General features: G+C 44.3%; 1 protein-coding gene across 1 annotated transcript in view; it reads right to left on the bottom strand.

Annotated features, from left to right (window-relative positions):
• The window catches only part of LOC149287638 (BMP/retinoic acid-inducible neural-specific protein 1-like), a 279,818-nt gene that overhangs the window by 76,236 nt on the left and 175,723 nt on the right, over positions 1-27,859 (bottom strand). The window contains exon 6 of the mRNA XM_089492628.1: positions 17,860-18,082. Coding sequence (XP_089348754.1) covers positions 17,860-18,082 — 223 coding nt within the window. The remainder of the gene's footprint in view (positions 1-17,859; positions 18,083-27,859) is intronic.

The raw sequence follows: 27,859 nt of genomic DNA, 5'->3' as shown, positions 1-27,859 counted from the left end.
GTAAACCAGGAGGTCTATAAAACTCCTGATCTATTCCCCAAAGGAAAGAAAAAGAAGAAGAGAGTAAGACAGTACACTCAACATTCGTATTATTCCATTAATTCAACCAGGCAATGATTCTTCAGTAAGAAAAATGTATAACCTCATATTATATGATATAATCAGATTGACAAAGGATATGGGGCAATCCAAGGCCTCCATATATTAAAACATTTGTGGTGTCTCATTGTAGATTGAAAAAAACCCTGTTCCCTTAAACATTGGTGCTTAATTTGATTAATTACATGGTCTAACTCTAGTAATCCCTTATGTAACCACTGTCTTGCTACTACTATCTTCATTGCTAAAAAGCATTGTATGATCAGCGCTCTTTGATTGAAAGAAAAAACGTTCAGGTCCAGATGAATGAGGGCCTTTAATGGGGTAGGTATTATTTTGCTTTTTAAAAGTTCGGAAATGAGCCTAAATAGCTCATGCCATGTTTTCTGGATCATTGTACAATCCCACCATATGTGGAAAAGTGAGCCCAGCTCAAGCCCACATCTCCAACATAACGGGGACACACTATGGCTAAATTTAGCTTGTCTAATTGGAGTAATATACCACCGTAGCATGATCTTATAATGAAGCTCTATCACGTTTAAGCAATGCGTGACTTTGCTAATTTCCTTCAAGCTGCCAACCCAAAGCTTATGGTCTATTTGAAGACTAAGATCCTGTTGCCAAGAACTCAAGGCATTACTAACAAATGGCTTTTCTAGATCTTCTAATAGAAGGTACCATTTTTTTCAAACAATTAGGAATTACCTCTGCGGAGAACAAGCCCATGATCTTTTGGATAGCTCTGGCTGAGCTTAGCAGCCAGGGCAACATGTTATTGTGGGGATAAGGGGTCAATTATAGGTCAGGCAGGTTAGCTAGGTATAAGAGGTTGAGGTCAAAAGTTCAGTCTAGGTATATAGTGACAGAAAGGTTAGGGTCAGAAGTTCAAGTAATAAAAAAAAAAAAAGTGGTAGAATGTTCTTTCTGCGCTCGCGCCACTTAGTTTTCCTGCCCTTTTTCGCTCGTGGGTGGCTCGCGAATTTGCGTTATAAATAGCACCGTTTTGAGGTGCTGCTCATTACCTGCGGCAAACTGCAAGCTGTCTGTACTGACCTCATAGCAACGTCTGGTGAGCAGCAGCATAGCAGGAGAGCCAAAGGAGAAGATGGAAGAACTTCTTTGCCGGCTTCGTGAAAAGGCTGCTGGAAGAGGCAGTGAAGAGTGGCTGAGACGCTGTCTGGAGTCTGCCCCTTCTGACAGGGACCTTCAACGAGGTTGGATGGGCAGTGAGCCAAAGGTGGTGACCGGGGAGGAGCTCAGAGAAGGAGAATCCGCAGTTGCTCTATCTCGGGAAGACTTCATGGATCCTGAAGAAGGAACTTCGCGAGATTTCTGCCTGACATTTGAAAATGCCGAAATTTCAGCACCAGGAAGTAATAGACGGAGCAGCAGGCTTGCTTCAAGAAGAAAAGGGTCCCTTTCACGATCCCCAGCACGAAGAGATGTCATCAGGAAGAAGCAGCAGCCGCAGCTGGCAGAAGAAAAGACCCACAGCAGTCATCCAGATAGGCGGCAGGCGCTGGCATCACAGGAGGCTGTGCAGCTACAGGACAAGTCTGAGGAGGTGGCAAGGAGTCAAGCAGAGCTGGAGCTGGGGTTGGTGAGTGTAATGGAAGTAATTTGACTAAGCATGGTGAAATAGTGAGTTCATTAGTGGGCTTGTTAAAGGATTTGCAGTCTTCTAGTCCAGCTCAGGCTTGGGGGGAAGGTGTTAAATCTATAGTAAATGAATCCTGTATGAAGGAATCGTTGGCTTGTGAAATGTCTCCGCTTGGTTTCCATTTAAATAATGCCATTAAGGAAAAAATTTGGAATGGGGACATCTAAAGAATTTTTGGCTAAGCATGAGAAGGACGAGGATAGGAGGAGACCGGTTGCCAGGTCATTTAATAATTGGCTACAAGCCTTTTGTATTTTTTGTAGCGTTTATTGTGAGAGACATAGCAGTAAAAGTTCGGGTTTATTTCAACACTTAGAAGCGGAAAATTTTGGCGGTATGTCATGGTTTAATTATGATGAAATTTTTAGACAAAAGTTGTCTGTTCACAAGAATCTGCAGTGGGGAATGAAGGATGTGGAGACTTGGGTTAGTGTTATGCTTCCCCAGAAGGGTGTTTCAGGTTTCAGGTCACAGGGGGTTAATTCCCAGAATATGCGTCAGAAGGGTATTTGCTGGTCTTTTAATGATTCTCAGTGTAAGTGGCCTAATTCATGCAGATTTAAGCACGAGTGTACTATCTGTGCTGGGAGCCACCCGGCTATCAAATGTTTTCGTAGAGGACAGCAAGGGAAAGAGCAAGTTCATAAAAGCAGAGACCCCAGTGAAGTGGTTAAAGCTGCGCCCCTTTTTAGACAGCTATCCAAGCAGACAGATGGCTGAAATGCTTTACAATGGCTTTAGTATACCGGTTTTGAAGGGGATATGCAATGGGTTAATAACCTTAAATCAGCAGAATGTAATCAGAGTACAGTTGAGAAGAAGATTAATAAAGAAATTTTACTTGGTAGAGTTGCAGGCCCTTTTAAGAACCCCCCTTTTGCTAATTTGAGATTGTCCCCTTTAGGTTTAGTTCCCAAAAAGGAGAAAGGTTCATACAGGTTAATCCATCATTTATCTTTTCCAAAAGGCAGCTCTCTTAATGATGATATTGATATTTCTGATTTCCCGGTGCATTATGCAAGTTTTAAAGATGCTTTAAAGTTTGTTAGGAAGTTTGGTAAAAATGCTTTGTGACGGAAGCCTCCATCACTGGGGCCACTGGAGAAGCCTGACTGCCAGCCTCCTCCCTATTGACTATGGGCCCTGGGTTTGTAAAGACTTCTGTGGCTACCCCCAGCAGTATCATCTCATCACTGGCTGAGGGGATTATCTCCAGCAGACAGCCAGGATCTGCCACCAGGGAGTGACCACCATTCTTTGATGTTTAATGTTGTATAAATCAGTCTCCACCCTATTGTATTGTTAATCCCGTTACTGCCCCTGTTGTCTCTGAGAGGCAGATTAAGGGGGCGGTTTGTGTCCCAATATCTTGTTTTATGTTAATGTGTGTTTGCTGGATATATCCAGCTCTGTGTGTCCAAAATAAAGGAGTCTTCGTTTGGTTTTACCCTACACTGAGTCTCGGCTAGTGACTGGGGAACCGGGGAAAGTGTGGTGTCCCAGGCTAAGGGAGCACAAGACAGTGGAGGCAGTCGGTCGGACTAGCCAGCTCCGTGACATGCTTTATTAGCTAAAGTGGACATTGAGGCAGCTTTTAGGCTCTTGCCAATTAACCCTGTTTGTTTCCCCTCTCTAGTGTAATGGTATGGTGAGGTAGGACCCCAGATGGCGGAGTGGGCCAGGCCAAACAGGAACCAGAAAGTCAGAGAACCAACCGGGTCAGACAGGTAATCAGGATAAGCCAAATCAGAATCCAGAGACGAGGTCAACAAGCCGAATCAATACCAGACAAGTAGGAATCAGGAGCCGAATCAGGAGACAGGAACGAGGTCGACAAGCCAAGTCAAACCGGAGCAGTCAGTAACAATCTAATGCGCAAGCAAATAGCAAAAATACACCAACCAAGGGTGACCCAGAAGAGGTAGTCCAGGTTTAAATAGGGACAGGAGGAGGTGTGTCCTGCATTAAGGAGGTCACCCGAGGTTATAAGAACACGTTACAGATGTAACGTGTAATATTATGTTTTGACCACACGGTGGCGCTGTGCTACCTGTTTGCCGCGTGGTCGGCCACATGGTGAAGACGCCGACCGGGTAGCGGTGGTACTCACTGCCCGGGAAGCCGGCTGAGGAGGAAGGGTTGCGGGACCGGCCACGGCGCGGGACCGGAGAGGCAGGTAAGTCCTTACAGTACCCCCCCTCGAGAACCACCAGAAGGGCGACCTCCTGGTCCTCCCGGGGTATTTGGAATGGAAGAGGCGAACCAGCCGAGGCGCGCGGACTTCGGAGGCGGGCACCCAAGATCTTTCTTCAGGGCCATAACCCTTCCAGTGAACCAGGTATTGCTGAGCACCCCGGAAGATGCGGGAATCGAGGATGGAACAGATCTCGTAGTTCTCCGAGGAGGTGACAGAAACGGGACCAGGGCTGGCCAGAGGACGGGTAAAACGGGAGAACACTGGCTTCAGGAGGGAGACGTGAAACAAGCGAGGAATACGAAGGTTACGTGGCAGGTTCAGTTCATATGTGACAGGGTTAATACGGTGGAGGATGGAGTATGGTCCAATATAGCACGGTGCCAGTTTTTGCGAAGGATAGCGAGGCGTATGTTACGGGTAGAGAAGCCGCTGCTCGGGAAGCCGGCCGAGGAGGAAGCGTGGCGGGACCGGCCACGGCGCGGGACCGGAGAGGCAGGTAAGTCCTTACATCTAGGTTCCCAGTTTAATGGCGAGTTTTACTTTGATAAATGTTTACCTATGGGATGTTCTATTTCTTGTTTTATTTTGAAGCAATTGCATCTTTTTTGGAATGGGTAGTTAAGAAAGTTTCGGGTTTGGATTCGGTTATACATTATTTAGATGATTTTTTGTTAATTGGTGAAGATGATGGTAGGGATTGTTTGAATTTGTTAAATTCGTTTTTTGTTATAGCTGACTATTTTGGTATTCCACTGGCTCAAGAAAAAACGGTGTTTCCTACCACATTACTTCAATTTTTGGGAATTGAGATAGACACTGTTAATATGTTATTTCGGTTGCCTAAGGATAAAATTGTTAAGCTTAGGTTTTTGATTAAAGTAACTTTGGCTGCAAAAAAGGTAACTGTTAGAAGCTTTCAATCGTTACTAGGTTTGCTGAATTTTGCCACAAGAGTAATTCCTATGGGCAGGGTTTTTTCCAGACAAATGGCAAAAGCAATTGCTGGTTTTAAGGTAGGATCTCATAGGGTGAGGGTCACTCGCCCAATGAGGGAAGATTTGTTAGTGTGGAATTTGTTTCTCAAGAAATTCAATGGTGCTGCCATTTGGCAGGACGAGTTTATTAATAATGATGATTTGGAGTTTTTCACTGATGCTGCGGTTGGTGCAAAAATATGGTTTTGTTGGAGTTATTCCCGGTGGTAGTGGCTTTGGAATTTTGGGGACATTCTTGGCGTAACAAAAGAATTTTGTTAAATTGTGACAATATGGGAGTTGTTTGGGTGGTTAATACACTTAAAGCAAAGTCTGTGCCAGTGAACAACTTATTGAGGCGTTTAGTATACATTTGCCTTATTAACAATATCTGGTTAAAAGCAAAGCATATCCCAGGGAAAAAGAATGTTATAACTGACACTTTATCGCGCTTTGATTTCAAGCTCTTCAGGAAGCTGGCACCCCTAGCAGAGAAGGATGGGTTGGAAGTCCTAAAGAGCTTCTGGGAGTTGACTTCACCCAGATAAGTGTCCTAATTGCTAAATCATTATCTAGAAGTACATGGGCGAGTTACAGGAAGTCGTGGGAATATCAGGGTCCATCCAGGCTGCGGAGCTGCACATCTCTGTTTTTCCCTGCTTTGCCTCAGTTCCCATGTTTTGCTGTGGTCCACTCCCGGATTTCCGTATGCTGTCCTGAACCTCTGATTCCTTGATTCCAGTCTGCTCTTAGCTTCAGTTCTGTTTCCTTTATAAGGTGTGTCCTACCCGTTTGTTCTGTTTGTCTCAGTCTGCAGTCTAAAGGTATGTCCTTCTCGGTTCTGTGTTTGGATTCAATGTTTAGTTTATCAGTACTTTCGTATGCAGGGCTTAGCGTTAGGACCCACCGTCATTGGAGTACTTTGGCGTAGTGGTGGGCTAAGCATACTATGGCCATAAGATGTGACGGAATCTCCAATTGTTATCTTATAGTCCTAGGCTAGTTCCTGTATTCATGTTTGTCTGTCTCTTATGTACCTTTGCCCTTCTTCCCTGAATCATCTGAGGATTCTGGTTCCTCTCTCCTCTCCCCATGTCCCAGTTAATATGTCCTATCCTTGCTTAAAGGAGAAGCGTCCGAGGATTCCGGCTCCTCACTCCTTCCCCTGTGTTCCTTGCCTTGTTCCCTCTCCTTTGTTGTGCCCTGTATCATGCATGCATCTGGTTATGTTCCTTGCTCTGTCCTCTTTGCTCCTTGCTCTGTCCTCCTTGCTTGCTACGTTTCTGTTGATACTCTGCTTAGCTTCCATACTCCCAGCCTGCAGCACCCTGTCATGATTCTAGTGCTATGTCTCATGCCTGCTCCAGGGTGCCTGCAGGATATTTCCAAGCTTTGCTCATTTTGTCAGATCCAAGTTTAGTTCGGATTTCCACATGTAGCCAAGTTTAGTTCTGCTCTGTTCTGTTCTGGACTACATCTGCTGCTATGTCAGGGCGCTGGTATGTGGCTGCACAACCCTAGGTGCTCAACACCCGGGTGAGTGTGGTCGCCCTGCACCAGGCCCTGTCCTGAGACTCCACTCCTGCGCAATACCTCCTGAACTCCATCTATGGGCGCGCTGGGTCATTACAGTCGTCTGTATGGACCCAGTTCCCTGACAGGGAATTATGGTCAGGCTTTGCTACTGTTAAGGGTGTAGATATGTTAGATGCTGGAGTCGAATCGGCTTTGCAGTTCGTTTTGGATTTAATTAACAAGAAGTTTTCACGTTCTTTTATAGATAAATGTTTGTTGGGTATTTCTTTCTTTTTTAAGTTATCAGGTAAACAGAATATTTTCAAAGATTTCTTGATAAAACAGATTTTGAAAGGTTACGGTAGTTTGCGGCACACGCAGGATTCAAGAAAACCTATATCATATGATTTACTGCGTGAGTTAATTGGTATTTTGGACAACATTTGTTGGAACAAATTTGAAGCTTGCCTATTCAAGACTGCATTTGTTATCGCTTTTTTTTTTCCGGAGCTTTTCGTATTGGTGAGCTAGTGGCTGCCAATAATCGGGGTGGCTCTGGATTACAGTATAATGATGTTATTTGTGGTGAAACGCTGAAAACAAGCAAAGGGTTGCTGGATTGTGTTGCAAAGGGTTCATGGGGGTGGTATTTGCCCAGTAAAGATGTCTGAGGCTTTTGGGGCTCAGCGTCCCAAGGTTTCTGGTAACTGGCTGGTACACGCGTCAGGGTAGCCTTTAACAATTTTTCAGTTCAGAAGTGTGCTTAAGAAGTGTTTCGTGGCACTGGGTCTGGGTAGTGAGAAGTATTCCACACATTCTTTCCGCATCGGGGCAGCAACTGAAGCGGCTAGGCTGGGTTTAGATGAATCAATTATTAAAAGAATCGGAAGATGGGAAACTGACCGCTTTAAAATTTATGTTAGACCTAACCTGTTGTAGGATGTTAACGTATTTTTTCTTTCAGGTCAACATCCAAAAATAGTATGGATTGTTGGACATTCTTTTGTTTTCTGGGCTCAGAGAAGAGCGGAAACAAGGAGAGGTGGAGAAAACCTTGGTTTTGAAGATAAGGAAGTTAAAGTTTATTGGTTGGGCATTAGGGGTATGGGCATTTGTCAACTAGAAAGTATTTTGTTGGAATATGTTAACATGTTTCCGTGGCCAAATATCATTATTATTCATTGTGGTGGTAATGATTTGGGGAAAATTAAGTCTATAAAACTATTGCTGTTCTTTAAAGAAATGATACTTAATATCAAGAATTATTTTAGTGAAGCCTTAATTATTTGGTCGGACATGATACCCAGGCTTATATGGCTCAGCAGAGCAGAATTCAGAGCGTTAGAAAGGGTTAGGCGTAAGCTCAATAGGTCTATGGAGAAATTTATGGTTTTAGAAGGGGGTATTTGTTTTCGGCATAAGGTGGTTGTACGGGTTTTTATAGAGCTGATGGAATGCATTTATCTGATATCGGTAATGATATGTTTAATTTGAATTTACAAAAGTATGGTGAAGCAGGCCGTGGTTTTTATGGGATGGGCCTCAAATGGTTAATTAACCATTTGTGGCGTTTGGGTGAACTGGTGGTTCAGTGGGCCTTCTGGCTTTAGGGCGGATGGCCTGGATTATTGGTAAAGTTTGTGGCACTCTGGGCTTGGGCCAAGAGTGTTTAATATGTTACAAATCAGTTGGATATATGAATGAGTCATGTTTTATTGGTAATTGTATTTTAAGCTAAATAAAAGACCACGGCCTGTTTTATCCAATTTCAGTTGTTTGTCTTTATCTATTATGCGACCATATGTATATTTTTGTTTGTTTGGTTCTTTGTCGAGTTATTTAGGTATATCCCTTACAATCACATGGATAGCTCTGGCTGAGCTTAGCAGCCAGGGCGACATGTTATTGTGGGGATAAGGGGTCAATTATAGGTCAGGCAGGTTAGCTAGGTATAAGAGGTTGAGGTCAAAAGTTCAGTCTAGGTATATAGTGACAGAAAGGTTAGGGTCAGAAGTTCAAGTGATAAAAAAAAAAAAAAGGTGGTAGAATGTTCTTTCTGCGCTCGCGCCACTTAGTTTTCCCGCCCTTTTTCGCTCGTGGGTGGCTCGCGATGCGCAAAAAAGGCGGGAATTTGCGTTTTAAATAGCACCGTTTTGAGGTGCTGCTCATTACCTGCGGCGAACTGCAAGCTGTCTGCACTGACCTCATAGCAGCGTCTGGTGAGCAGCAGCATAGCAGGAGAGCCAAAGGAGAAGATGGAGGAACTTCTTTGCCGGCACCCGCCCTCCCACCCATATAGATCTTGATTCCTTTTAATTGTCGTGGCTTTTATTGAGGTCAAGGTTGCCCTTTTTTATTATAAGGGTGAACTGGTGGTTCAGTGGGCCTTCTGGCTTTAGGGCGGATGGCGTGGATTATTGGTAAAGTTTGTGGAACTGTGGGTTTGGGCCAAGAGTGTTTAATATGTTACAAATCAGTTGGATTTATGAATGAGTCATGTTTTATTGGTAATTGTATTTTAAGCTAAATAAAAGACCACGGCCTGTTTTATCCAATTTCAGTTGTTTGTCTTTATTTATTATGCGACCATATGTATATTTTTGTTTATGTTTGGTTCTTTGTCGTGTTGTTTAGGTATATCCCTTACAATCACATGGCCCAATGCTGATTTACTCTCATCAAATAGGTGAGAACGTAAGTAATACCCGATCCGCAAGACGTTAAGAGCTTCCGAATTGCCAATATTAAATTCTTCAGAAAGTTGTAAGAAAGATTTTATTTTATTTGTAAGCAAAATATCCTTAATTCTCTTATTCCTAACATTAAGCCACTTTCCAAGATGTGTTTGGGAAATATTATATTGAAGAACTTCTAATGGCGCTGTTAAAGTAATTTTATCTTGGATCCCTAATCGATGCTTACAAGAAGACCAAAATTCTATCAAACTTTTAAGAGAAAAAGGGAGAGCGTTATTATTAATTGATTTTATCTTATGGTGAGGCAGCCATAACAGACATTCAAGGTTTGACATTCCTGTCAGTTCTTGCTCAATTTGAAACCAGCTTTCTTTGTTACAGATCTGATATTGTAGCTTCAAGATATGCGTCAGCATACTGGCCTGGACACATCTCCTGTCACAAACCGGGGGCACAGGTAGAGAAGGAGCCCAGGTGCAGGGGATACTACAGACATGAACAAGACATGAACACCACTATACAGAAACTTGCCTAGGACTATTTGATAACTATTGGAGATTCCGTCACATCTTATGGCCATAGTATGCTTAGCCCACCACTACGCCAAAGTACTCCAATGGCGGTGGGTCTTAACGCTAATCCCTGCATGACAGTGGTACGGAACAAACCAAACACGTAATCCAAACACATAGCACTGAGACATACCTTTAGACTGCAGACTGAGACAAACAGAACACACGGGTGGGGCACACCTCATAAGGGAAGCAGAACTGGAGCAAAGAGCAGAACTAGAAGCAAGGAAAGTCTCTTGGCTGGAAGCCCTCGGGATGGAGCACACTCGGCAGGAAGCCCTCGGGATGGGGCACACTCGGCAGGAAGCCCTCCGGATGGGGCACACTCGGCAGGAAGCCCTCGGGATGGGGCAAACTCGGCAGGAAGCCCTCTTACAGGGCACACGGCAGGAAGCCCACTTGCAGGGCACACGGCAGGAAGCGCACTTGCAGGGCACACGGCAGGAAGCGCACTTGCAGGGCACATGGCAGGTTGCCCACTTGTAGGGCACACGGCAGGTTGCCCACTTGCAGGGTACTCGACATGGGAGTCCACTTAGTGGGGCGCTGGCCGCAACTCAGGAACATGGCAGGTTGCCCACTTGCAGGGCACACGGCAGGTTGCCCACTTGCAGGGTACTCGACTTGGGAGTCCACTTAGTGGGGCGCTGGCCGCAACTCAGGAACAAATCAGGAACCAAAGCAGGAACAGATCAGGAACCAAAGCACGAGCAGATCAGGAACCAAAGCACGAGCAGATCAGGAACCAAAGCACGAGCAGATCAGGAACCAAACAGGTAGTCCTCAAACATCAATGACAAGGCCCAGACTGAAGGTCTGGGCATGTTTATAAAGCCTGGCTTGATCAGGTGATACACTGCAGCTGGACATGATAATCACTCTGAGTGATTCAGAGTGACAAGAGCGGCCACTAGTGGTTGAAAACGGACATGACCGTGAAATGATTATGCATGGTCCAGGTAAGCAGGGTGGAATGATGACATCTCCCTAGACTGGGAACATTCAGCCCCCCCTTATTTCTACTGGCATAAAGTATTTTCTTAGAAATTCTCGACTTTTTTTCTGCCCAAATACATTTTTCAGTGTTAATTTGAAAGTTTTGAATCCACATATTCGGAAGTTTAACTGGAATCATGCGTAGTAGGTATAACCATTTAGGGATAATATAAGATCTAATTACGTTTATTCTCCCAAGCCAAGAAATAAATAGTCCCATCCACTCCTTCATTTTATTTATCAGGTCAGTTTGAAGTTTACTGAAGTTAACATTGATTATTTGAGATATTTTAATTGGAATATCTATTCCTAAATAATTTATCTTATTAGTGTCCCAAATAAAATCATATGTTTCCTTCAGGATTGTCTGGTTAGATACATTCACCAGGACGGCTTGGGTTTTTCTAGAATTCAGTTTGTAATTTGAAAATTCACTGAAAATTGCAATTTTCCTCATCAAGCTGTCTACAGATATTATCGGGTCATACAAGGATATTAGGACATTGTCAGCATATAGGCTACTTTTATTGTCCAGTTCACCAATTCTTATGCCTTTATTTAGGTCGTTATTTCTAATTCGAGCCGCTAAAGGCTCGATGGTAAGTATATATAATAGGGGAGCCAACGGACAACCCTGCCTGATAGCTAAATAGAATAGAATCCCCCCAGAAAAAAGGGGGGGGATAAACACACAAAAAAAAAACACTCCTAATTTATCATGCGTCCCATGTTGTTAGTCCTTTAGTCTTTTGTAGAATTATCCTTTAGCCATTGTCTGGCTTCTTCGGCGGTAGTTAACTTAATTAATTGATGATGACCACGCCTACTAAGCAGTTTTACTGGAAAGCCCCAGGTATAGCTAATATTACGTTCCCGGAGTGTTTTAGTTACTTCCTTAAATTCATATCTCTTTTGCCTAGTTGATAAAGATAAATCTTGAAAAAATTATAGATTTTTAAATTTGTCCACTTTAGGAGCATAATTGCTTGAGGCCATAAGTATTTTCTGACGCAGAAAAAAGGAATTAAAGCTTATTAACATATCCCTGGGTTTCGTTACTGATATATTTGTAGGTTTTGCTGTTCTATGTGCACGTTCTATCGTTTCTTCTCTAACGGCTTCTGGAATACCCATATAGCGATGCAGATAGAAAATCCCGCTCCACAAAATAAGAGTTTAAAACTTCAAAATTTTAATGAGACCAGTTAAAACATGATAGACAAAAAAAGAGATGTGCTCGAGTGATTGAAAGAAGATACGCCAATGCGTTTCAAACCTTAGGGTTCTTAATCATAGCTTAAAAGTATGTAGCCGCTACCACACCTTATATATAAATGAATTGGTCTAGAGACTGATCTATACTCACGCCCACTCATTAACCCAAAATTAGCCAACACAGAGGGCAGATGAGTATCTTTCTCACTTCGGGTTTTTTTGTATTTACTAAATGCTAACTTTTTGTTTACTATTCTGGCCACATCTGCTCTTACTGACAAGCCTAATACAATTTTCTATTGCCTTCAAAACATTTTTAAGAAGTATTTTATTAATACAGGAAATGATTTCCAAGTAGACGTTAACAACAGGCATATCATAGTGGATGACGAGTATACACACAGACTGAAAATCCAGTATAGATATACAGCGAAGGTATAACAACATGAGGTAAACTCAACTGGTACAGCAAAAGTCATGGTGTCAAGAGCTGCGGATGGCAATAAACAGTGGAAATCACCTTAGTAGAATGAACCAAAAGGAGGTAGAGAGAAGGAAGAAGAGAAGGGAAAATGGGAAGAGAAGGAAAAAAAGGTAGGGATTAGTAATGCCTCAGAGTCCCAGTCTGCAGGCCAGATCAGGCCCTCCAGTGACCATTCCTTCAGATCCACGAGATGTTAGCTTGCGTCGGTGTAAACCTCTAGCCAAGGTTCCCAGATAATGTGGAAAATATGTGATGTTTTAGCTTCAATGTTGGGAATCATGGGGGCACCCGACTTCCAGACCTTGGCAATAGCGAGGCGGACCGCTGTACAGATTCGAAAGATTAGACGGTGAGCTGGTTTGGTCAAAGTATCCAATGAGTAACATCCACAGAGAAGAGCTGTCCAAGGTTCAGGCTGTAGTTGTTCTCCAAGTGCCTCACTTAACATTTCAAAAAAATGAGACCAAATTGGTGCAAGCTTAGGACATGGCCACCATATATGTAGTGGGGTCCCCTCTTCATCACAGCCTCTGAAGCAAAGAGGAGAGTGTGTCGGGAACATATGGTGTAGTCGTAAAGGTGTAAGGTGCCAACGTGAAAGTACTTTAAAGCAGTTCTCCTGTACGAGGGTGCATGCAGTGACTTTCCAGACGTTCTCATAGATCTCACCCCATTCGGAAGAGTCAAGCGTTTGACCCAGATCTGCCTCCCACCTCTGTTCAAAAGAAGGTGGATTAAAAACTTGATCCCCCGAAATATGATTATATAATTGGGAGATTGCTCTACTGGGTTTATGAGATTGAAGGCTCGCCCGTTCATAAAATGTTGATGTGTGTTCCGGATGGCATTTGAGAAAGAGATGTAGATAATGTGAGAGTTGGTTGAATCGGAAAGTTTCCATCGTGGGAATCTCGTGTATTGACAGCAGTTGTCAGAAGGAGTAGGGTTTATTATTCTGGAGCAGATCTCCTACCGTGACAAGTCCTTTTGCGACCCACCACTGAAATGGACGAACTCGGTAACCTGCGGTCCTGGTTCTAGAATAGTGGTGTCATCCTGGAGCCTATGTTGGTGAGTTGATACCTGTGTCAAACTTGGTACCATAAGGTAAGCGAGTGGAGGAGGGTGGGGCTGTTGGAAACAGTTAATTTGTCTAGAGTGGAGTGCCACATAAGCCATTTCAGATGTACTCTGGTGCAGAGATCCAATTCTAATTGGACCCATGGTGTAGAGGAAGGATTCGCAGAGAGAGACAAGAGCATCACCAACTGAGCTGCAATGTAATATACATAAAGGGGTAGACAACCCTCAAGCTCTTTGGTCTGTAAAGGGTGGTTTTAGATAACCGACTTCTGCGGCCCTGCCAAACGAACCTCTCAATAGCCCCTTGAAGGCTGGTTATGTTCCTTCTTCGAATTGGTAAAGAATTGGAGCGGAATAGCTATAGCAGCTTGGGTAATAGTGTCATTTTTACCGCATAAATTCTCTCCATTAAAGATAAAGCATAAAATGATCATGTGACGGAAGCCTCCATCACTGGGGCCACTGGAGAAGCCTGACTGCCAGCCTCCTCCCTATTGACTATGGGCCCTGGGTTTGTAGAGACTTCTGTGGCTACCCCCAGCAGTATCATCTCATCACTGGCTGAGGGGATTATCTCCAGCAGACAGTCAGGATCTGCCACCAGGGAGTGACCACCATTCTTTGATGTTTAATGTTGTATAAATCAGTCTCCCCCCTATTGTATTGTTAATCCCGTTACTGCCCCTGTTGTCTCTGGGAGGCAGATTAAGGGGGCGGTTTGTGTCCCAATATCTTGTTTTATGTTAATGTGTGTTTGCTGGATATATCCAGCTCTGTGTGTCCAAAATAAATCAGTCTTCGTTTGGTTTTACCCTACACTGAGTCTCGGCTAGTGACTGGGGAACCGGGGAAAGTGTGTTGTCCCAGGCTAAGGGAGCACAAGACAGCGGAGGTAGTCGGTCGGACTAGCCAGCTCCGTGACATTGGTGGCAAGCGGTGGGATTGCTTCTTAGTCCGAGGGACACTTACTTTCTACCGGGATTAACCGACAGGACGGCAGACTTCGGTCGCCTTGACGAGGACATGGATGTGGTATCAGAATTCCAGGGGCTGCTGCGGGTCATCCTCTCCTGCTACACCACTGCCCTGCCTACAGAACAATACCAGAACCTGAGGCAAGTGGTTCGACGGTCAGTATGGCAGAGGGCTGTTATACGCCGGGGTCAGTGTCTTCCAAGCTCCGAACAAAAGATTAGAGACCAGCGGGAACTACGGATGTCTTTCCTGGGACAGCAACCCCAGGAGCAATGGGTATCCGAATTGGACAAGCTGGTCCAACAGGAGGTAGAGCTGGAAGATCACTATAGGGCTCTGCAGTGGTATACAGAGCAAGCATATTGGGGAACTGCGAAAGAATGTTCTCCAGAGGGCTATGACTTCGGTGGCCTGGGATTATTATGGGATAGTCTTCAGGAGGATCCGGACTTCGGCAGCACAGCGGAGTGGCGGATTGAGGACATCCGGGATTTCAGGGAGTGGGACCTCCCAGATGCACTAGAACTTAAAGGTTATTTAGACTTTTTAATTACACAGGAGTGGGAACTGGAGAAGGCGTATAAAAAACTGTTCGAACGCGTTCAACAGAATGCCCCAGTGTCCAGGGATTGTGTGGATTTTGTGGATGTGATTGAGTGGTCAGCTGAGGATGTTGACCCAGGCGGGGTGGATGGGACTGCGGTCTCCACCCCTGAGTCACAGGGATGCTGGACAGCTAATCCAGATCCAATACTGGAGCTGCGCGACTTTACACCACAACCAGAGACTGGGGATTTATTTGATTTATTGTCTGAGGATGTTAACCCAAGAGGGGTGGATAACACTGCAGTCTCCACACCTGGGTCCTCAGAATGCTGGGCAGTCTGCCCAGATCTCTTAGTCCCAGCTGAAGAGCTGGCAACAGGGCAGAGCGCTGCTGGCTTCTGCCCCACACCTGCAATCACTACAGGGATCCAGGGAGATGCGGCAGCCGGCCCTTCTCCCCAGCGGCAGCTCACATGTCCGGGAGCGGAGGAAGCGGCCCTCCCTCCCCAGCGGCAGGCCGACCCACAAGATGCCCTAACCCCAGCTGAAGTGCTGGCAACAGGGCAGAGCATCGCTGGCCTCTGCCCAGCACCTACCAAAGCTGCAGGAATTCAGGGAGATACAGCGGCCGACCCGCCCCCCCAGCAGAAGCAGGGAGGTGGAACAGCCGGTCCATCTCCCCAGCGGCAGAACCTAATTCTGGGACCGGATCAACCTGAACTCCCTCCTCAACGGCAGCAGGAGCACCAGGGAGGGGATGCAGGAGGCATCCCTCCCCAGCGGTACCCGGGAGATGGCGCAGCTGGCCCATCTTCCCAGCAGCAGCAGGAGCAACAATTTTGGGAGGGCATTAATGGACCAAATAAACTGACTGACTACGGAGTCAACCCGTTTGGGGTCTCATCCTATGTCAGTCCAATTCAGAGGGGGAAGAATTGTGACGGAAGCCTCCATCACTGGGGCCACTGGAGAAGCCTGACTGCCAGCCTCCTCCCTATTGACTATGGGCCCTGGGTTTGTAGAGACTTCTGTGGCTACCCCCAGCAGTATCATCTCATCACTGGCTGAGGGGATTATCTCCAGCAGACAGTCAGGATCTGCCACCAGGGAGTGACCACCATTCTTTGATGTTTAATGTTGTATAAATCAGTCTCCCCCCTATTGTATTGTTAATCCCGTTACTGCCCCTGTTGTCTCTGGGAGGCAGATTAAGGGGGGCGGTTTGTGTCCCAATATCTTGTTTTATGTTAATGTGTGTTTGCTGGATATATCCAGCTCTGTGTGTCCAAAATAAATCAGTCTTCGTTTGGTTTTACCCTACACTGAGTCTCGGCTAGTGACTGGGGAACCGGGGAAAGTGTGTTGTCCCAGGCTAAGGGAGCACAAGACAGCGGAGGTAGTCGGTCGGACTAGCCAGCTCCGTGACAGATCATGTCACCAAATCGCGATTCAGATTCAAGATTAATTGCGGGTAGTTAGCGGCATACATCTGTTGGTGAGAACGAGTGATGTTAATGCCCAGAGATCGTATGTATAGGGGCTGCCACTTAAGGCAAAATTAAGTGATAGAAGTTTCACCATAGAACAAGGAAGATTTACGTTCAAGGCTTCACACTTATCTGAGTTAACCTTATATCCTGAGAGCTTCCCAAAACCTCCCTACCAGATGGTATAAATTAGGCAGGGATGTGGGAGGGGACGTCAGCGATAACAGGACGTCGTCGGCAAATATAAAAAGCTTATAGGGCTTATAGGCTTGCGCACCTCTCAACAAAGCTCCAGTAAAGCCAAAGGCCTGCATAGTGCACCACAAATACCCCCAGTCCACCCGGTCAAAGGCCTTCTCAGCATCCAGGGACAGAAGCATCATTGGCGTGCCGGTCCTCTGACACGAGTGGAGCAGGTTCAGCGTTCGCCGGAGATTTTCTGGGGCCTACCTACCCAGGATAAAGCCCACCTGGTCTGGGTGGACCAGGTCAGGCAAGACCCCATTCAATCGCAGGGCGAGGACCTTGGCAAAAAGTTTCAAATCTATATTGATGAGGGAAATGGGTCTATAACTGGTACAGAGGGATGGATCCTTACCCTCTTTAGGAATCATCATTATCTTGGCCCTCTGCCTATCTGGGGATGGGCGTGCCTCCCCCGTGAGAAATGTGTTAAACAAATTGGTCAGATATGGGACAAGACATGCGGTATAATATTTGGCGGTGAAGCCATCTGGGCCTGGTGCTTTCGAATTCTTAAAAATCTTCAGAGCTGCCGAAACTTCGTCTACTGTTGTGTTTCCTCATAGAGGACTGCAAAAAACATGCGAGCAGTTTTGCGGGTGGTGCTGGCGGTTTTTTGGGTGTTTTCTGGCTGTCAGGCAATGTACCTGCAGGTCCCAGTAATCCCGCGCACTCCCGCAAGGCTGCCTTCACGTTGCTCGCACACAGCGTCTCTACTCTTGTTCCGCCCAGGAACCCAGAATACCAATGGAGTGTATAAGCACAATTTAACAATCAGTATTGTATTTAGTAATCATGAACTACACAGATAGATCTTGACTGAGGGTTAAACAGAGGGTTAAATATTTGAAATGTGGCACTAATGATCAGCAACTGAACTTACAATTTTACTGCACTGAACTTCATAAAAATACTACACAAGAATGCAACACTGGTGTATCATAGTAACAGTGACTGAACTTGCAATCCTTTATGTCATTATGAAACACATGTTGAGATCCAGCCAAATCACCTACTAAGTGAAGTCATTGGCAAATATCTTGAAGCCATGTTATTTTGTATTGCATTGACTATGTGCCACTCTAGTACTCATTAATTCTCTCAAACACTTTACCTCTCTCTGGGTATTTGATGGTTGGGGTTATGTCGACATCGAAGACTTAGTCCAAAGACTTTTCGCGTTGTGCGTTGCATCTTCTGTCTCTGTATTTCTAGTGTGTTCTGCAGTAATTTGTAGCGACCCTGTAGTTCCCAGTCATTGCCCCATTGCTGGTGAATTGCTCCAATGCTCAAGAAGTGATTGCTTGGCAAATGTCTCATGAAGGATTTAAATTCACCTATCGAAGCACAATGGAAAATAGGAATTTTAATTGGCATCCATCAGATTCATTAAATCCCTGATTCTAAGTATTTGTCCATAAATGCAGCATACCACTCTGTTTTTAATTAATAGTATAAAATATACAGTGCGTTCCACTAATATTGGCACCCTTGGTAAATATGAGAAAAAAAGGTGTGAAAAGTTGCCTTTATTGTTTAACCCTTTGATCTTTTTCTTTAAAAAAGAAACAAAAATAATCCACTCTCATGGATATCAAACGATTACAAACACAACCCAGGTTTATCTTACAAAATAAATTGTGAACAATATGTGTGACAGAATTATTGGCACCCCTATGAATTCATATGAAAAAAGTATGTTTTTAGTATATTCCCATTGATTTTACATTTTCTTTAGTACACCTTGGTGACTAGGAACAGGAAATAGTTCAACCATGACTTCCTGTTTCACAGGAAGATAAATATTAGGTTACACATAGGCCAAATGTCCTTAGTGATTCATCACAATTGGTAAGACCGAGGAATATAGCGGTGATGTGCGGCAAAAGGTTGTTAAGCTTCACAGAATGGAAAGCGGCTATAAAAAAAATAGCAAATGCACATTTTCACTATCAGGGCTATAATCAATAAAATCCAGTCACTAGAATGTCATGAATCAACCTGGAAGAGGTGTGTCTTTATTAATTTAACGCACTGTGAAGATGATGGTTTGAGTGTCCAAAAAAATCTCCAAGGATCACTGCTGGAGAATTGCAGAACTTAGTTGTGTGTTGGGGTCAGAAAGTCTCCAACACTACAATTCACCCCCACAAGCTGTTTGGAAGGGTTTCAAGAGCTCTACTCTCATCTCATATTTTGTTAGGATACATAGCATCATGGACTATATGAAATATCAAGATATTAAATGAACACCTAAATGCCTCTGCCAGAAAGCTTAAAAAAGGCTGTGTTGGAATATTCCAGGAGGACAATGACCCAAAACATACATCAAAATCACACAAAAATGGTTTACTGACAAAATCAGGGTCCTACCACGGTCATCCCAATCATCTGACTTTAACCTCATAGAAAACCTATATATTTCAAATTTTTTGATAAACCTGTGTTTGCAATTGTTTGATAAGAGTGGAATATTTTTTTTAAGAAAAGATCAAAGGCTTAAATAATAAAGACAATTTTTCTAAGGGTGCCAATATTAGTGGAGGGCACTTGCAGGGGAGGGCTGGCAGCCTAAGGCCTGGGGGGCAAGTCAAGTGAAGTGGCTCCGCCCCCTCGCACTCACCTTTCACCCCTCACGCTGCTCCCATCACTATGCGGCCGTCAGACTGCTGGAAAACTCATCTAAACGGCCGCTGGGTGCTGATGCCACCGGCAGGAGCTACTTTAATCCTTTTTTTTTATTTATTTTATATGCCAGATCGGCTTGCCATATTAAAAATAAATAAATAAAGTATTAAAGTAGCTCCGGCCGTCAGCATCAGCACCCAGCGGCCGTTTAGATTCGATTTCCAACAATCTGATGGCCGCATAGTGATGGGAGCAGCGTGAGGGGTGAAAAGTGAGTGCGAGGGGGCAGAGCTCCGCCCCCTCGCACTCACCTTTCACCCCTCACGCTGCTCCCATCACTATGCGGCCATCGCATACGGCCGCTGGGTGCTGATGCCGCCGGCCGGCGCTGCTTTAATACTAATTAAATAATAATTGCCCCCCGGCCCAGCACGCCCCTGGGCACTTGTACATCTGCTAATTTTCAATGAGTTGCAGGTGCCAACCTTTTACCATATTATGTATTTTAAATTGCTGTTTTTTAATAAAATAACAATAGCTAAACAACAATAGTTACACTTAGTGACTTGTGAAGAGTTTTCTAAAATTACACAGGTAGAATTTTTACAGCTTCCCTTTTGGGATAATAACAGACTCCCAGTTTGGTTTTCACTGAAGCAGTGTGAGGAATATAGGAACATTTGCACAATATGCCATGTCTATCACTAAATAAACCAAGAAGAATGAAAAAAAAATCTTACGATTTAGGTAAGCAAACTTATACATACGTTTATTTTCATTTTCAGCCTTTCATATTATTGATTCATAAAAATACCATTAGCATTATTAAAATAGCACTATGTCTACCAAACAAATATCTTGCAATGTGTAAATGAGAATATTGTTTAACCCATATAAAGTAATATCAATTATGATTTACATACATACAAGACTGCCACAGATCCTGTACATAGGGACAAATTAGCAAGCTATCAACATAGAAACCATAATTATCCTACAGTGGCAAGCCACTATTTGGGTTCAGTGATTTTTATTATGTTTTCCAATAATATAAACCTGTGTGTGCCAAATGTTACATCAACAAAGCTGTAGTAAAACAATATGGGAAATAATACACCTTATGTCAATGTTTTATTCAATAAATAATAGTTGTCGGACAGTCATGTGCTTTATTTATGATCTATGAATAGGAAAGGGAGCTGTGATCTGGATTACCGGTATTTTGTTACACTACAGCACATCATGTGCAGCACCCCATTAATGTGGAACACAATCCATCTTTATATATTAGTCATAGTGCTAAACAAACAGAAGTAAAATATAGCCAAACAAACAGAAGTAAAATATAGCCAAGCAAACATGAGCAAAATCTAAATAAAATTTAAGAAAGAAGCTGTTGTATAGAAATGTGCATGGGTGCAGTGTAATAAGACCAACCAAACCATTAGTCTATTTTCCAGCTCCAAAATACTCCCTATGCAGGAAAGGTACAGTGACCCAAAATATGTATATTAAAAAATGAATTCCTAAAGTGTGTTGTGTTTCCTCTGTTGTCTGTGTATAAGTATTCTAGGAGTATTTTTTGACTTTCTGCACCCAAACAGCATGTATGGCAGACATTGACAACCCGGGGAGGGGCCAGACATGGCCCCTAATGACGATCTTGGTGTTGCTGAATGCCCCGACATGCATTACAGTAACATCGTTTGGGTGCAGAAAGCGAATGTAGATCGCTTTCTGCACCCGTTTAAAGCCATGACGGTCCTGGCACATCAATTGTCACTAACTGGATGTTAGTGCATGACATGCTCAGACTGTCAATTGTCATCTAGGGGTTAAAACAAAGTAATATGGCTGATGTGGCAAAGAAAACTTGCCCGTTTTAAAAGAGTTTAGGAGGCGATCATAACCTTGAATGCTGTCACTGAAATGCTTCAATAGCGAGGCATTCAGCGACACCGAACACAGGACGCACTGTGATCAAAGAGACTCCTCCCTGCAATCACCGATGCATCGGCAATTGTGTCCCAGCTGCCAGAGGCAGGAAGAAAGGGTTCTTTGGTCTCTACATGAGTGTGGAGACCAGCCCCACACTCCCCTGCTGCCCGATTACTCTGTTAAAAGCAATCATGCAGTGTTAACCCCTTCAATGCCGCGGTATTGCAGGGGTTAATATTTGTCCCCATAAATAATTATATATATAAACCATCATTTAGTATGAAAAATATATAAAAATGTGGGGGAAATTAGGAAAAAAAAGAAATATTTTCACCGTTTCACCTATAAAAGTGTATTTAGGTATTTGTCCTGTTTTTGGAAACGCCTCATATGTGAAGCATTTTCATTTATTTTGGTACTTACAGGGTAAAATATGAATAACGCGCATCGTTGTTTCTAAGCAAGATTTTTTTTAAATGTGGTATGCTGGAGTTGCGCCCCAATAGCGGCCAGAAAAAGAACAACTGCTCAACAAAAGTATATATTATTTGAAAGATGACATCCAAAAGTATTTTGGGGCATTTTAACACTTTTTATTTCACCATTTTAGTGCCAGTCTGTCTTAAACATTGCAGTAAAATTTCATTTTTTTTTTCATTTTTAACAAACCCATTCTATTCACACACAGTATTCAGTATTGTTTTTCCCTGAGTACATGAAATTATTAAAACAACTTGTGATTTGTATTTAGAAACACCCCCCGAGTATGGGAACACCCCATAAGAATGGGTAGGGTGTGTCTCTTTGGCACTGCGGGTTCAAAATTGGAACATGCGCATTACAGTTTTCAAACACGGAATTTTGACAGATCAGTTTGCTGGGTCCAGGTCTCATCTGAGACACGGTAGATGTCCCATATTTCATTTTAACCCCTAAAACTATATATTTCCAAACACTAGACAGCTCAGGGAATCTAGTTAGGGGCATATTGGCCTATCCTATGCAGCTGATTCCACACCAGTGCCTTCCAAAGTTAGTGTAACAAAAAAAAAAACCACATTTTTCACATTCACTTTGCAGTTTCATGTTTATTTTTCTGAGTGCATATGTGAAAAAATAAAATAGGTCTTGATTTGATATGCATAGATAAGTCAAAACTGGAACATGCAGATTTCAATTTTTAAACTTTTTAAAAATATTTCTTTATCAGATCACTTGTAAGTGACAAGATTAGGCCACTGACATCGATCAGGGAGACCGATCAATAATCAGTGACTTAAATGGCACTGACAAGTGATCAGGTAATAATTATGTATGCTTTATTAATAATTTGTTTTTTTTTCAAAATTACACTATATGCCCCCTCTCTCTTTTTAGGGCAGGGTCATCCAGGGGCTGTCATTATAATCAGACCACTCCTTTTGGCCAAGAGTTTTTAGCTGCTGCAGTTACCAAACTCACACCATTTGACCTGGAAGCACCCTGGACTTCAAAAATTTTTTTTTAATTTTTTTACTCTTTCAATGCTGATGCTCCATTGGAGCCCAGTCCCGTTCCAAATGAGTTCTAACCCCTAAAAAGCTGTGGCATTTTGTTGGAACTGGATGGTTCCTCTGATGTATAATTATTTTTAAATGTTGCCACTTTCTAATTTTTTTATCTTTTTTTTAATTATTTTTTTAATTATTTTTTAAATATTTTAGTCAATTCTCCTTTATTGAAAATATGCACACTAACAGAGTAGACACACAGTGGCAACATTGTATAATATGCACAAGATAATACAGAGCTGAAGAATGTGCGACCAAGGACCCGTGGGAGAATATCATACAGTAAACATGACAATCGAAATATGACGGGGTCCTGAGTTGAACAGCATGCCAGGGTCATCAATTACAGTACATGCACAGGTATGGAAATTGAGGTGCAGTAAGGACCACAAAATTACAACGTACAATTGCAATAAGAAGAGAACATAACAAAAATGAAAACAAACGGAAGAAGAAAACAAAACAAATACATTGCACCGCAGAACTACCAGAGGTATCTCGGTTAAAAGAAGTCATGCAGGTGAGCGCTACAGATGGAAGACGATAACAACGGCATGGGCCCCGGCGGATGGGGGGCATGATGACAGGAAAGACGGTAGGGGTATTAGGACCGCAAAGGAGTACCGAAACCCAGGTCAATCATACGAGGAGAAGAAATAAAGGCCGTCCACGGAAGCCACTTGATGTCGTTTTTGTACTCCCTCCCCCTGGAAATGGCCACCAAATCTTCCATAAGGTAGGTGTAGTTAACCCTAGAAAAACAGGCACTGATGGGGGGAGGACCCGGGGTTTTCCAAAATCGGGGGATGACGGATTTCGCGGCCTGGATCAGTTGTAAGGACAGGGACCGTTTATAGGAGCCAAAGGAGGACTGGGTATGATGTAAAAGGAGTATCGCAGGAGAAGGCTCAAAGTCGGGGTCAGCCACCTCCCTGATTACCGCACTGACTGTCTCCCAGAAGGGGCGGATGTCGTGGCAATCCCACCAGAGATGTAAGTAAGAGCCGTCTGCGGCCTCACATCTCCAACACAGCGGGGATATTTGGGGCAAATAATGGTGCAAATCCCGTGGGACCTTGTACCAGCGCGACAGCAGCTTAAAGGAGCACTCCTGAACCTTGCTGGAGATAGACCCCTTGTGTGTGAGCAGAAATATTTGATCCCACTCAGGCTCCGAGAGCGGGATGGACAAGTCCCTTTCCCAGAGGCTGAGGAAAAAAAATATGGGAAAGAAGGTGGGACGGCTCAGTAGGTGATATACAGAGTTTTTCAAAGTTGGTCAGTGGCCTGGTAAGATGGGCGTTCGGTAAAAGAGTGGAGGCGTAGTGTTTAAGTTGGTGGTATAAAAAGGTAAGCTGAAAGGAGGGAGGAGCTTGTCGGAGCAAGTCCCTCAGGGGTCGAAATTCCGCACCCTGAAGAAGCAGATGCAGTCTGATATGTTTAACCTTGAGCTGTGCGCTGAGAGCCCTAAGGTGAGTTTGAGTGGCAGAGGGTAAAGCAGGATTATGTGTGATGGGAAACAACAGACTGGGCGAGGTCATGAGAAGGCCCTGGGAGGCCAACTTCGTCAAGACACGCAACGAAGCCGATATCGTGGGGTGGGTCGGCGGGGATAGGTGTTGAAGGTGGGTCAGCAGCCAAGGAACCGCCGAAATGTGATGCAACATAAAAGAATTCTCTAGGGAGACCCACAGCTTCGAGACCTCCAACGACCACTCCACAACGCGACGAAGGTGGGACGCCATCCAGTACCACTCAATGTTGGGGACACCGAGGCCGCCCCTATGTTTGGGCCTTACCAGGTGTATAAATGAGGTTTACGATCTCCCCAAACATATCTCCGAAAAATTCTGTGGCAGGCCTTAAAATAGGTCCTAGGGAGGAAGATTGGTATACATTGGAGGAGGTAGAGGAATTTCGGGAGGATGGACATTTTCAGTACCCCGACGTGACCAAACCACGATATGTGTGGAACCGCCCATCTACGGAGGTCCACAACCGAAGACAATAAAGCCTCATAGTTCAGGCGTCGCAGGTGAGACAGATCGGCAGGGAGCCATATGCCCAGGTATTTAATCGCTGAGGTCTGCCATTTAAAGGGGAACAATCTAGCCAGTCGATCTCTAAGCACGTCGGGGATATTGATCCCCAAAATTTCAGACTTTTGGAAGTTTATTTTATAATTGGAGATCTCTCTAAATGTGTGGAGTTCTTTAATGATATGTATAAGGGAGGAGTGTGGTTGCGTCGTTATGCATAACATATCATCAGCATAAATGGCCAATTTATGAGTATGGTTAGCTATGGGAAGACCGGTGATGTCCGGATTGGCCCGGAGCACGCAGGCTAGAGGCTCCATTGTCAGGATGAATAACAATGGGGACAAAGGGCAACCCTGTCTTGTGCCGTTCGTAATGTGCAAGGTGTCAGACAAGATGCCATTAACTTTGATCTGGGCTGAGGGATTATAGCATATAAAGCTCTGATTTGATTAAGGAAGTTACCTTTTAACCCAATAGATTCTAGGGTTTGAAATAGGAAGTGCCAGGCCACCCTATCGAACGCCTTTTCGGCGTCCATAGATACCAGGACTAGAGGAAGTTTGTGTGTATTAGCGTACGTGATTAAGTTTAAAACCCTGATGGTATTGTCTCTAGCCTCCCTCCCAGGGACGAAACCGACCTGATCCCTGTGGATGAGAGACGAGACAAACGGTTGGAAGCGCAGGGCCATCACTTTAGCTAACTTAAAGTCGGTGTTAATCAATTAGATGGGTCGATAGTTCGAGCAGCATTCTGCATCTTTCCCTGGCTTAGGGATGACTACAATGTGAGCGAGGTTAGAGTGAGGGTCGGGTATTTGACCCTCAGCGAACAGGTTAAAGAGTTTCGTTAAGTGTGAACCCAACACTGGGAAGAAGCGACTGTAATAACCACTAGTGAGACCATCTGGACCCGGGCTTTTACCTTTAGGGGTCAGTTTCAACGTAGTTCAATGTGTCTAAGGCCTCCGGGGCTAGCCACCTCGGTAAATGTTTACATAGATATGAGCGCATAGAGTCTGTGAGGCGTGATGGGGAATGTCCCGGCGTGGGTAAGTTACACAAGGATTTGTAATAGGCGTGGAAGCATTTGGCAATTTCGGCGGACTCATGTTTAAGCGATCCGTCGGTAGTTCTAATTTTGGAAATAAATGATGAAGTCCTCTGCGCCCTGAGGGCTCTGGCTAGCAATTTGTCCAGCTTATCACCCCATTCATAAAACAATTTCCTTGTCAGCAGAAAGGAGCGTCTGATCTTACTGTCTAGGAGGGTGGCCAGTTGCTCCCTAAGGGCCTGCAATTGTGGGATAATATCAGGAGCGAGCGTGGCTTTATGGGACATCGAGGCATTACAGCAACACCGTTTAAGCTAAGAAAGTGATTGTACCTGACCTGACCGTTTTTGCATGACGTGCCTGACCCGTCAATGGACGTTAAGGGGTTAAAGTACCCTTTGTCAAATCATGTTCAAAGCCAGGTTGAATAGTAGAGGGGAGAGAGGGCAACCCTATCTAACCCCCTTACTCATCTTTATGCCTTCTGAATCTAAACCGTTAACTGGAATTTGAGTGGTAGGGGATGTATATAATTCAAAATATATTTAGAAACAGGGCCCCAAAATATTTAAATTTAAGGATTTTAAATGTGGCCATGACACCCCATCAAAGGCCTTTTCCACTTCAAGGCTCAGGAATATTTAGATTTATGTTTAGAGGCCATACAGATAACTGCTATTGCTAAAAAGATTCCCAAAACCGACTGTCTACCTCTCACAAAACCCCTGAAATATGCGACAATTGAGGAAGGACTTCCTGTAGTCTATCTGCCAGTATTTTTGCCAATAATTTAATATCCTGATTCATTAACGTGATGGGCCAAAAGGAGTCTACCCTATCTGCCGGTTTGTTAGGCTTCAGAGATAGCATTGTTCTCCCAGTGGTAAGGGCAGTGGCGTCGCCAGGGGGGGGCCAGAGGGGGCCATGGCCCCCCCTACATTATGCTGTGCCCCCCAGTGTGCCCCCCCAATTGAAACGCTATACCATTGACCCGGTGTGCCGGAACACTAACACCAAATGCAGCCGATGCGGCTGACAGTTTCAAAGCGGCTGTAAAACCGCCCCCGCTGGCTGCTTAATGGATTGCCGGCATGCCAATCACTGACTAAGGCTCTTCGTCCCACCCCTTTGAAGGGGGCGGGCTCTTACGGAACAGTTGCTTGTCCCTGCCTGACAGGGAGAAGAGCATGAGGGAGAAGAGCAGTCTGCTGTGTTACAGTGGAAGAATGAAGGCCAGCAAAAAAAGTATTTTATTATAAATAAATAGTGGAGGTGAAGGAAGGAGGGACATTAACAAGGGGGGGCTGCATTGGGAAAATTAAATAATACAAAAAGATGGTGGCTGGGGACATAATTACACATCAGGGTGGTTAGAAGGATGTCACATATATCAATACACAAACGGGGGGGGTTAATACACATGGGTATGGGGGCCATTATATTAACCAGTACAAGGGGTTGGTGCATCAATACACAAGGGAGGGGGGCTGGCTGGGGGCATCAAATAAATCAATACACAAGGGAGGGGGCTGGCTGGGGGCATCAAATAAATCAATACACAAGGGAGGGGGGGCTGGCTGGGGGCATCAAATAAATCAATACACAAGGGAGGGGGGGCTGGCTGGGGGCATCAAATAAATCAATACACAAGGGTGTATTGCAAAAATGCACAAAGGGGGGTGGCTGGGGGGGCACAAATACACAAGGGTCAATACACACAAACAGCAAAGCAATGTGGAAGGCATTTTATATGGTTATCCCATCCTGATGTGGGGGTCCATGTGGCAGCAGAGCCTGTCCTTGTGTATGTGTTTGGGTGTCAGTGTGGCAGAGCCTGTCCTGATATGAGTTTGGTCATCTGTTTCCTGACACTTTACTTGCTGTAGAGGGTTAAATAGAACTT

This window comes from Sceloporus occidentalis, unplaced genomic scaffold (assembly GCF_023333645.1).
Source record: "Sceloporus occidentalis isolate IW3139 unplaced genomic scaffold, rSceOcc1.0.p SCAF_58, whole genome shotgun sequence".
NCBI lineage: Eukaryota > Metazoa > Chordata > Lepidosauria > Squamata > Phrynosomatidae > Sceloporus > Sceloporus occidentalis.
This window is presented reverse-complemented; position numbering and strand designations above follow the sequence as displayed.